Source organism: Oncorhynchus mykiss, chromosome 7, assembly GCF_013265735.2.
Source record: "Oncorhynchus mykiss isolate Arlee chromosome 7, USDA_OmykA_1.1, whole genome shotgun sequence".
NCBI lineage: Eukaryota > Metazoa > Chordata > Actinopteri > Salmoniformes > Salmonidae > Oncorhynchus > Oncorhynchus mykiss.
Window position 1 is genome coordinate 84,966,517 of NC_048571.1, and position 12,920 is coordinate 84,979,436.

At 41.7% G+C, this 12,920-nt stretch overlaps 1 protein-coding gene across 3 annotated transcripts in view; it reads right to left on the minus strand.

The window, feature by feature from the left end:
- Window positions 1-12,920, minus strand: part of LOC110529055 (E3 ubiquitin-protein ligase RNF123) — a 262,366-nt gene that overhangs the window by 122,186 nt on the left and 127,260 nt on the right. For all 3 annotated transcript variants that reach the window (XM_036984248.1, XM_036984250.1, XM_036984249.1), the window contains exon 34: window positions 12,448-12,532. In XM_036984248.1, the coding sequence (XP_036840143.1) occupies window positions 12,448-12,532 (85 nt within the window). The remainder of the gene's footprint in view (window positions 1-12,447; window positions 12,533-12,920) is intronic.

The window sequence follows — 12,920 nt, forward strand, 5'->3', positions numbered from 1 at the left end:
CTTTATTATGGCGATTTTGGAGCAGTGGCTTTTTCCTTGCTGAGCGGCCTTTCAGGTTATGTCGATATAGGACTAATTTTACTGTGGATATAGATACTTTTGTACCCGTTTCCTCCAGCATCTTCACAAGGTCCTTTGCTATTGTTCTGGGATTGATTTGCGCTTTAGGCACCAAAGTACGTTCATCTCTAGGAGACAAAACGAGTCTCCTTCCTGAGCGGTATGACGGCTTCGTGGTCCCATGGGGTTTATACTTGCGTACTATTGTTTGTACAGATTAATGTTGTACCTTCAGGCATTTGGAAAGTGCTGATTTTTTCCTGAGGTCCTGGCTGATTTCTTTTGAATTTCCAATGATGTCAGGCAAAGAGGCACTGAGTTGGAAGGCAGGTCTTGAAATACATCCACAGTAGAGGTCGACCGATTAATCGGAATGGCCGATTAATTAGGGCCGATTTCAAGTTTTCCTCTCTACAAATGCCCGTCTTTTTCCTGCCTACAAAGGCCTGTCTTTTTCCTCCCTACAAAGGCCTGTCTTTTTCCTCCCTACAAAGGCCTGTCTTTTTCCTCCCTACAAAGGCCTGTCTTTTTCCTCCCTACAAAGGCCTGTCTTTTTTCTTCCTACAAAGGCCTGTCTTTTTCCTCCCTACAAAGGCCTGTCTTTTTCCTCCCTACAAAGGCCTGTCTTTTTCCTCCCTACAAAGGCCTGTCTTTTTCCTCCCTACAAAGGCCTGTCTTTTTCCTGTTCAATGTGGGTCAGTGGGACATTCATCATGGTGTACAGTCGAGTTGTAGGTTGTCCTCGGTTAGCCAGCTCTAGTTATTGCTGTTATGAATCCCAGATGGCACCTATTCTCTATATATAGTGCCCCTGTTGGCCGTGGTAAAAAAAAGTAATGTACTAGAAAGGGAATAGGGAGCGGTTTGGGATACATCAATGGACATTGACTTCAGTTAGCCAGCTGTACAGCTCCATTTCTTGGTGTCATGCCTCCATCACTTGGCTTACACGGTTGAATGGTTGACAGATGGGTGCTGATAGAAGTGATTAATTTTCAGGTGCAAAGTTGTTTGGTTTCACAGAGAGCAGGCACTCCTACACTGGGGTCACTGAACTAACGATCCGATGGCACACACACACAGACACACACTTCCCTCCGTTGCTCCTCACCCGGAAGCCTCTGAAGGGAAACCAGTAAGACATCTCAGGTCTGTGCTAATCAGAAACAGAAAGTGGTGTATCGACTTCCAACACCAGAGGCAATCTGCCAGGACACCAAGGCCATCTGCCTAGGACACCAAGGCCATCTGCCTAGGACACCAAGGCAATCTGCCTAGGACACCAAGGCAATCTGCCTAGGACACCAAGCCCCTTAACCAAAATAGCCAAATAAATTGATTTGAATAATACTCTCCATTCTGTTTAGAAAAACTATAAGTGTATGGGAAATGTACATAATGATCCTCCATGTCAAAGTGTAGGTGATAGACCTTGCGTTTTGACTACAGCCTCTCACGTCCACACCGATGCTGACATGATTGGGAAATAATACTTATACATATATATATATATTTTTTTTTTTAATTTATTATTATTTATTATTATTATTTATTATTATTATTATTATTATTATTATTATTATTATTATATTTTTTTTACTTTTATAGGCTTAACGCCAGTCAGTTCGACAAATAAAATATAGGATAATTAATATTAACGTCTTAAGGCTTGATTCTGTCGACCTACACGTGGCAGTGGGTTTTTTTTCCAGATAGGAGAGAAAGGGCTGTGCCTGTTGCGCCGTCAACATTTTGAAACTATTCAACCCAAAATGTAATTGTTTAAAACCTGGACTTTTTGTTGTTGTTATTTTATGGAGGCATGTATTTTTTCAAAGTAGCCTAGACAAATTCCGACCATAGGAACGTCGAGGGAGTTATTTAATAAACCCTTCCTCATATACTATATACCATTTCAACCATTTTAGTTGGCTTTTTCTCTCCTGTTCTATTGGTTTTCAAATCATCATTGTCCAGCAGCTGATGATAATCCTAGTCATATTAGCATCCCGTGCTAGATGATGATGATCCTAGTCATATTAGCATCCCGTGCTAGATGATGATAATCCTAGTCATATTAGCATCCCATGCTAGTAGATGATAATCCTAGTCATATTAGCATCCCATGCTAGTTGATGATAATCCTAGTCATATTAGCATCCCATGCTAGTTGATAATCCTAGTCATATTAGCATCCCATGCTAGTTGACAATCCTAGTCATATTAGCATCCAATGCTAGTTGATAATCCTAGTCATATTAGCATCCCATGCTAGTTGATAATCCTAGTCATATTAGCATCCCATGCTAGTTGATAATCCTAGTCATATTAGCATCCCATGCTAGTTGATAATCCTAGTCATATTAGCATCCCATGCAAGTTGATAATCCTAGTCATATTAGCATCCCATGCTAGTTGATAATCCTAGTCATATTAGCATCCCATGCTAGTTGATAATCCTAGTCATATTAGCATCCCATGCTAGTTGATAATCCTAGTCATATTAGCATCCCATGCTAGTTGATAATCCTAGTCATTTAGCATCCCGTGCTAATTGTTGCATCTTTAGATCTTCCCTCGTTCAACATTTCTGAAGGATATTTTCATTTGTCACATGAAACTGCTTGCATTTGCGGTGTGCTTTTGAGAACAATGTTTTTGCCGCTAATCTGCATCTTTGAACATTTGCCAAGCCTACGCATTGCTGCACTTTATAATGTGAGCAACAAATAAACTTTGAAACTTTGTTTTAAGTACTGTGGTTGTATGAATTAGGGAACTATAGTCCCACAACTGACCCTACAGGATGACCCAGACTTTAAAAAAAGGTTGTGGTATCCAATTGTTTTTAGTAGCTACTATCTTGTCTCATCTCTACAACTCCCGCACGGGCTCGGGAGAGACGAAAATTGAAAGTCATACACAACCCAACCAAGCCACACTGCTTCTTAACACAGCGCGCATCCAACCCGGAAGCCAGCCACACCAATATGTCGGAGGAAACACTGTGCACCTTGGTTAGCGCGCACTGCGCCCGGCCCGCCACAGGAGTCGCTGGTGTGCGATGAGACAAGGACAAACCCTCCCTAACCCGGGCGATGCTAGACCAATTGTGCATCGCCCCACGGACCTGCCGGTCGCGGTCGGTTACGACAGAGCCTGGGCGCGAACCCAGAGTCTCTGATGGCACAGCTGGCGCTGCAGTACAGCGCCCTTAACCACTGCGCCACCCGGGAGGAATATTTATTTCTCACACAGAACAACGAGCTGACCAATAGAATAGTTTGGCTAAACTTTTTGTACTGTGGTGGTGGTAGTAGATTGACGTTGACTGCTGCTGTTCGTCACTCGTCTTGTTGGAAAAAGTACACGTGGACAGTTCTTACGTCTTCAACGAGCTCCTCGGGAAATTGGATAAGAAGGTTGCACGCTGTTGCATCCCTGATGTGTCTGTCTTCACTTGTTCGTCAGAGCTGTGAGGCCTGTGTGAGAAGGACCCGATCACATGACGGGTATTGATTGGCTAATGAGAATTGAGATCTGAGAGACCCGTGCATATCCATTTGAACTTGTGAAAGCGATCAAAGCACTACTCTCCACTGGTTGGCGTTTGGAGAGCCACAGTAATAATAATAACAAATTACAAGATGTTAGCTTCATAGGTAAATTATCCATTTTAAAGCTTTTGACATACCAAAAGACCAATAAACCAATGCTAGTAATTGTCGCTTCATTCTCCATTGCTGACGGGCAATATAAACAGTTCATATTTTTTTTTTTAAACAAAAAACCTGGCCAGATAATTTCAAGTCAAAGTTAAGCAGTCTTGATGCTCAAAGACGAGCAATTTTATTTTCTATCAAGTCGAGTCTCAAGTCAAAGTCCTGTGACTCCCGAGTCCACAACTCTACTAATGCAACACCTCGCTGTTCTATCTCAACTATTCCAATTAATGGAAAACCATTTAAACCCAATCACTGGAATCCCGTTTTACAAAGTAGCAATTGACCGAGAATATTACATTAGTTAATGGAGTTAAAAGCCAGTAGCTTAAAACTCAAGTAATACGGAGAATAAATGTAATCTAATATATTTAGATATGTTTAATGACCCAATTATGCAGAATTACTGCTTTAGTCCCTGCTCACAATAGCTAACCTCTGGTATATTGTCCCTCCCAGTGAGATAAAAGCCTGCTACTTGCTACAGACACTTTCTTAGCATTGCTGAGCAGTGTAAAATTATAAAATAAAATTCCATGTGAATTCACAATGAAGCTGCACTGCAGCCAGCAACGGGTTGGATCTTACGGTGCGTCCCTGTCAGATTGTTAGGCATCGCACCTGTACTACTGACCTGTACTATAACTACTGACCTGTACTACAACTACTGACCTGTACTACAACTACTGACCTGTACTACAACTACTGACCTGTACTACAACTACTGACCTGTACTACAACTACTGACCTGTACTACAACTACTGACCTGTACTACAACTACTGACCTGTACTACAACTACTGACCTGTACAACAACTACTGACCTGTACTACAACTACTGACCTGTACTACAACTACTGACCTGTACTACTGACCTGTACTATAACTACTGACCTGGACTACTGACCTGTACTATAACTACTGACCTGGACTACTGACCTGTACTATAACTACTACTGACCTGTACTATAACTACTACTGACCTGTACTATAACTACTACTGACCTGTACTACTGACCTGTACTATAACTACTGACCTGTACTATAACTACTGACCTGTACTATAACTACTACTGACCTGTACTATAACTACTACTGACCTGCACTATAACTACTGACCTGCACTATAACTACTGACCTGTACTACTGACCTGCACTATAACTACTGACCTGCACTACTGACCTGCACTATAACTACTGACCTGTACTACTGACCTACACTATAACTACTGACCTGTACTATAACTACTGACCTGTACTACGACTACTGACCTGTACTACGACTACTGACCTGTACTACAACTACTGACCTGTACTACAACTACTGACCTGTACTACGACTACTGACCTGTACTACGACTACTGACCTGTACTACAACTACTGACCTGTACTATAACTACTGACCTGTACTACTGACCTGTACTACTGACCTGTACTATAACTACTACTGACCTGTACTATAACTACTACTGACCTGTACTATAACTACTACTGACCTGTACTATAACTACTACTGACCTGTACTACTGACCTGTACTATAACTACTGACCTGTACTACTGACCTGTACTATAACTACTACTGACCTGTACTATAACTACTACTGACCTGCACTATAACTACTACTGACCTGTACTATAACTACTACTGACCTGTACTACTGACCTGCACTATAACTACTACTGACCTGTACTACTGACCTGTACTATAACTACTGACCTGTACTACTGACCTGTACTATAACTACTACTGACCTGTACTATAACTACTACTGACCTGTACTATAACTACTACTGACCTGCACTATAACTACTACTGACCTGTACTATAACTACTGACCTGTACTACTGACCTGTACTATAACTACTGACCTGTACTATAACTACTACTGACCTGTACTATAACTACTACTGACCTGTACTACTGACCTGTACTATAACTACTGACCTGTACTACTGACCTGTACTATAACTACTACTGACCTGTACTATAACTACTACTGACCTGTACTATAACTACTACTGACCTGTACTACTGACCTGTACTATAACTACTGACCTGTACTACTGACCTGTACTATAACTACTACTGACCTGTACTATAACTACTACTGACCTGTACTATAACTACTACTGACCTGTACTATAACTACTACTGACCTGTACTATAACTACTACTGACCTGCACTATAACTACTACTGACCTGTACTATAACTACTGACCTGTACTACTGACCTGTACTATAACTACTGACCTGTACTACTGACCTACACTATAACTACTACTGACCTGCACTATAACTACTACTGACCTGCACTATAACTACTGACCTGTACTACTGACCTGTACTATAACTACTGACCTGTACTATAACTACTACTGACCTGTACTACTGACCTGTACTATAACTACTACTGACCTGTACTATAACTACTACTGACCTGTACTATAACTACTACTGACCTGCACTATAACTACTGACCTGCACTACTGACCTGCACTATAACTACTGACCTGCACTACTGACCTGCACTATAACTACTGACCTGCACTATAACTACTGACCTGTACTATAACTACTGACCTGTACTATAACTACTACTGACCTGTACTATAACTACTACTGACCTGTACTATAACTACTACTGACCTGCACTATAACTACTGACCTGTACTATAACTACTACTGACCTGTACTATAACTACTACTGACCTGTACTATAACTACTACTGACCTGTACTATAACTACTACTGACCTGTACTATAACTACTACTGACCTGTACTATAACTACTACTGACCTGTACTATAACTACTACTGACCTGTACTATAACTACTACTGACCTGTACTATAACTACTACTGACCTGTACTATAACTACTACTGACCTGTACTATAACTACTACTGACCTGTACTATAACTACTACTGACCTGTACTATAACTACTACTGACCTGTACTATAACTACTACTGACCTGTACTATAACTACTACTGACCTGTACTACTGACCTGTACTATAACTACTGACCTGTACTATAACTACTACTGACCTGTACTACTGACCTGTACTATAACTACTACTGACCTGTACTATAACTACTACTGACCTGTACTATAACTACTACTGACCTGCACTATAACTACTGACCTGCACTATAACTACTGACCTGTACTACTGACCTGCACTATAACTACTGACCTGCACTACTGACCTGCACTATAACTACTGACCTGCACTATAACTACTGACCTGCACTATAACTACTGACCTGCACTACTGACCTGCACTATAACTACTGACCTGCACTATAACTACTGACCTGTACTATAACTACTGACCTGTACTATAACTACTACTGACCTGTACTATAACTACTACTGACCTGTACTATAACTACTACTGACCTGCACTATAACTACTGACCTGCACTACTGACCTGCACTATAACTACTGACCTGTACTATAACTACTACTGACCTGTACTATAACTACTACTGACCTGTACTATAACTACTACTGACCTGTACTATAACTACTACTGACCTGTACTATAACTACTACTGACCTGCACTATAACTACTACTGACCTGTACTATAACTACTACTGACCTGTACTATAACTACTACTGACCTGTACTACTGACCTGTACTATAACTACTGACCTGTACTATAACTACTGACCTGTACTATAACTACTACTGACCTGTACTATAACTACTACTGACCTGCACTATAACTACTGACCTGTACTATAACTACTACTGACCTGTACTACTGACCTGTACTATAACTACTGACCTGTACTATAACTACTGACCTGTACTATAACTACTACTGACCTGTACTATAACTACTACTGACCTGTACTATAACTACTACTGACCTGCACTATAACTACTACTGACCTGCACTATAACTACTACTGACCTGCACTATAACTACTGACCTGTACTACTGACCTGCACTATAACTACTGACCTGCACTATAACTACTGACCTGCACTATAACTACTGACCTGTACTATAACTACTGACCTGTACTACGACTACTGACCTGTACTACGACTACTGACCTGTACTACGACTACTGACCTGTACTACAACTACTGACCTGTACTACAACTACTGACCTGTACTACTGACCTGTAATACAACTACTGACCTGTACTACAACTACTGACCTGTACTATAACTACTGACCTGTACTACTAACCTGCACTATAACTACTACTAATAGTGGTGGTACAGGTCAGTGGTACAGGTCAATGGTACAGGTCAGTAGTGGTGGTACAGGTCAGTAGAACAGGTCAGTAGTTGTAGTACAGGTCAGTAGTTGTGGTACAGGTCAGTAGTGATAGACCTGTACTACTGACCTGTACCACCACATGCTAGCTCTCTAGAAACAGGGTTGGAGCGAAAACCTACAGGATGGTAGCTCTCTAGGAACTGGGTTGGAGTTAAAAACCTACAGGATGGTAGCTCTCTAGAAACAGGGTTGGAGCGAAAACCTACAGGATGGTAGCTCTCTAGGAACTGGGTTGGAGAGTCCTGCTCTACAAACACTGTTATTATTATTTGACCCTGCTGGTCATCTATGACCATCTTGAACAACAATCTGGTCTTGTACTCTAATAATCAACACCCGGCACAGCCAGACGAGGACTGACCACCCCCCACAGAGCCTGGTTCCTGCCTGTCTAGGGACTTTTCCCTAGCCACTGTGCTTCTGCATTGCATGCTTTTTTTTGGTTTTAGGCCGGGTTTCTTTATAAGCACTTTGTGACATCTGCCGATGTAAAAAAGGGCTTTATAAAAATGAATTTCATTTAATTGAAGTGCTGAAGTGCGCGTTCGTGCGATAAGTGCTTACCCGGCTGCTTTCTGCCCTCACTGAGACAGGGAAGGAACAGATGTACAATATCACACACTAATCCTGCTCTGTGATCTGAAGACAGGCGTGAACCTGACAGCAACTTAACACTAAGTGAAGTATGAATATGTAGATAATATTAGAACATGGGATAAAGAGGTGCCTAAACGGGGTGTTAAGAAAGAACATCTGTCAACCGACAGGCTAAAAATCAGTCGGTTCGGGTTCATCTAGGGTGACACAAGACGGTAAACAGTTTTTCTCAACCAAAAGAAATACCAATGTCTTTGTGTGTGTCATGACGCTGGCCTGTGGGTAGGTAAGGTTTATGACCCCCCCCCCCAAAGGGGATCTCGGTTGGCCAACACCGCCAACATCTACGACCAACCTACCAAAGCGCAGCTCAGAGTAAATATTTATTGCATTTTCCTTTTCCAAATGGGCGGTAATTTAGAATGCATAAGATACTGTATTTACGATAGCACAGCTTCGCCCTTTGTTCCTCAGTCTTCCCGCTCTTTCACTCAAACCCCGCCCCTTTTCCTTTGTGTAACCAGCCGTCATGTCATCTGTGTCCACCAGGGACGTTTTCTGTAATATTATAATAATAATTGGCATTCTGTGTTTATGTAATTCTGTGTGATTAGTTAGGTATTTAGTAAATAAATAAACCCAATTTTGTATTGCTGATTCAACTTGTTAGCCAGGGTTCGTGAAGATAACCAAGAATTTACAACTTTCAGATGAGACTGAAATAAGGTGACGATTAATATTGACTGCTAATGATGTAAAATATTACTAGGTCTTTAAGAGTTTATTCTGAAGATAATAGCTCTAGAAATATTATTTTGTGGTGCCCCGACTTTCTAGTTAATTACATTTACATGATTAACTCAATCAGGTAATATTAATTACAGAGAAAGGATTTTATAGAATAGCATGTCATATCACTTAATCTGGCATAGCCAAAGACACGACATGTGCTGTAGTTGATGATAGTATTATGTGAAAATGTAAAAGGTCTCAAAATGGACCCAGGAGGCTAAATGGACCCAGGAGGCTCAAGAAAGCCCCTCTCCTGCCTTCGTTGATAGAGTAGTTCAGGGAAATATCATCCACTGAATAGATAACAATATATATGTTTTATATATAGCTTAATAATCATTTTAATATTATCCTATTTATCAGTGTGTCTGAGCAGTCAGCAGGTGTTAAATGCAACCAGAGGCCTCCAGCAGCAATACACTAGTCATGTATTGTCTGATACTTGGCTTCTGTTCCGGCAAGGAGCTGTAATATCTCAGTAATTGGATTTTCTTGACAGAGCCTCATAACACCCCGGTTTTGGCTGTGATGGGTGCAATTGTGAGCCTTTTACAGACAGGAGAGAGGGAAAGAAAGAGTGAGAGAGAGGAGAAAATGAGAGAGACTGAGTAAAAGATGAAGGAAAGAAAATCATATCATCTAGCCTCGTGTTGTTTGCCTACCGGTCAGAGTCTGTCTGTCTGTCTGTCTGTCTGTCTGTCTGTCTGTCTGTCTGTCTGTCTGTCTGTCTGTCTCTCTGTCTCTCTGTCTCTCTGTCTCTCTGTCTCTCTGTCTCTCTGTCTCTCTGTCTCTCTGTCTCTCCAGACCTTCAGCTACATCACACCTACAAAATGGGAACACACGTACTGCGACTGAATGCTCAACTTATCTAGACGATCTCATAGGAGTAAAAGAGGGGGACGGTGAGAGAGAACAAGAGCAAGACAAAGGAGACAAGCTCGCCATTTGTAAAAGGTCTGAAGATCCTGTGTCATCAGGATTCAAATCTACCACAGTAGGTTACAGTCAATAACTAAGAGGAAAAGTCTACTCCATGTTAGACAATTGAAATCCACTCAAGTTCAAAATGTAAATTGTAGAGTACATCCTTCACAGCTTTTAAATGTTATGTCATGTTGAAATTGCAACAGCCCAAAAATGCTTTACCACATTACAGAACCCCCCCCCCCCCAAAAGTATGGGTACCCTCTTCACTATATATTTTATTCACCTAATTTTTCAGCGTTGCTATGGGACCAGACAAACTAGTTAACTAGCTAACTAGCTAGTTGGGGTCTACAGATGGGTTCACTAATGTTAGCTCGCTAGCTAGTTGGGGGCTACAGATGGGTTCACTAATGTTAGCTCGCTAGCTAGTTGGGGGCTACAGATGGGTTCACTAATGTTAGCTCGCTAGCTAGTTGGGGGCTACAGATGGGTTCACTAATGTTAGCTCGCTAGCTAGTTGGGGGCTACAGATGGTTTAGCTAACGCAAGCTAGCTAGGTAGTTGGGAGGCACAGACGGGCTAGATAACATTAGCTAGCTAGGTAGTTGGGAGGCACAGCTGGGCTAGCTAGCATTAGCTAGCTAGGAAGTTGGGGGCTACAGATCGGTTAGCTAATGTTAGCTAGCTAAGAACTGTTTTTGCATACATGCATGCTACACAGTGCCTGTGGGAGAAGATTGGATAAGTTAAAATATCGTGAGACAATTGTCGCTATTTTCATAAATGGAACAGATCAGCTATCCATCCAACATTGCAAATAGTAGCTAGCTGGCTACTTGTGTAAGTATTTAGAAAAACATACATACAAATACATGGCTTTGGTTAGCACACAGGTCAGCTGCAACCTATGTGGCTAGCTAGCTAACATTTCCTCCATGAACGAAGCAAACTAGCTAGCTATATACCAACCTAGATAACAATAGAGAGTAGTGGCGTTCTGCATATGGTTTTCTATGATTTCTAGAGTCCAGCTTTACAACGCTCAAAACGGAACTACCAGAAAGGCTTTTTAAAAAATAAGAATTTATAAACATTTTGATTTGGTTTATACAGTAGCCAATAAAAGCCAAAAGCAAAAGGGATAATGTCTAGACCAGAAATGAAGAAGAGAACATCCCCAGCAAAATCGATCGATAGATCACTCAGCCGGAAGCTAGAAGGGCACAGGTACTAGCTGTCCTACGCTCCGTCCCAAATGCAACCCTACCCCCTACATAATGTGTACTACCTAGACCTATTACAGTCCAGCCCTGACCAGAGAACTGACTGGTATTACAGTTGAGACACAGACCTATTACAGTCCAGCCCTGACCAGAGAACTGACTGGTGTTTCAATTCACTGGGATAGAAAATAATGAGGACAGGATAGGACTGCTCTCTCTCGTTACACTCACACACACACACACACAGTGATCTGGTTAGAGGTGGCATGCTAGGCAGGGAGATTACAGCCTGCTCGCCTCCCGGTCCAGTCCTGACCAACCCACCGCCATACAATTACCGGAGAACCAGCAGGATACAGACTATTAACAGCAGAGTACAAAGGACAGGGTTTTACACATGTCCAACTATTGCAAAGGACCTGTACAATTTTTTTTTTGTTATAATGTTTGAGCCACTCGGATATTATAAGAACGAGGCATACTGGCAATTTACTGGCAATTTACTGGCATTTGCATAATTGAAGGAAATTACATTTGAAATTCAAATTTTTCGCTCAGCCCCGTGACAAAATGTGTGAATGGCAACGACCAAGCTTTAAAACTAACACGTTTGTTCTGACCCCGTGGCAAAATGTTGAGAACTGCATGAAAGAGGGCCTCCTAAAACCAGAGAGGGCCTCCAAAACCAGAGAGGGCCTCCAAAACCAGAGAGGGCCTCCAAAACCAGAGAGGGCCTCCAAAATCATGCTATTGGCCACGTCAACTACCCCCCCCCCCCCCCCCCATGAGCAAATACAGCTTGTTTATTCACTTACCCTTGTCTCTCACAGTCCACCAGGATCCTCACCAGAATTCCTGTCACAGCCACTAGGATGGGATAGTGGTCGACGCTCTCTAGGCCTGGACACCAGGAACACAGAGAAAGACATTGTTCAGGTCTCCAGGTACAAAGAACGAGGTTGCTGTTTAAGCACTTGGTCAACATTTGCAAAAGCGTCATATAAAAAATGTGAAATATTACATTTTCTTTATTTGATTTAAGATGATTATCTACTTCCCCAGAGTCAAATTAACTTGTGGGATACAATGTGTAAGTCTCTGCGTCTTAGTATGAACGAAGATAAAAAGGTCGTTTTGTGCGCCAAAGCTAACTAGCATGCTAGCTGTTCTCAGACTCGCAGTCATTGTGTTCAGTTAGCAATTGCGCTAACGCTAGTTAGCAACTTCCTTGACACTGCACGCTGAGACATGGTTTCCATGAGTTTATCTGACTCTGGGAAAGTAGATA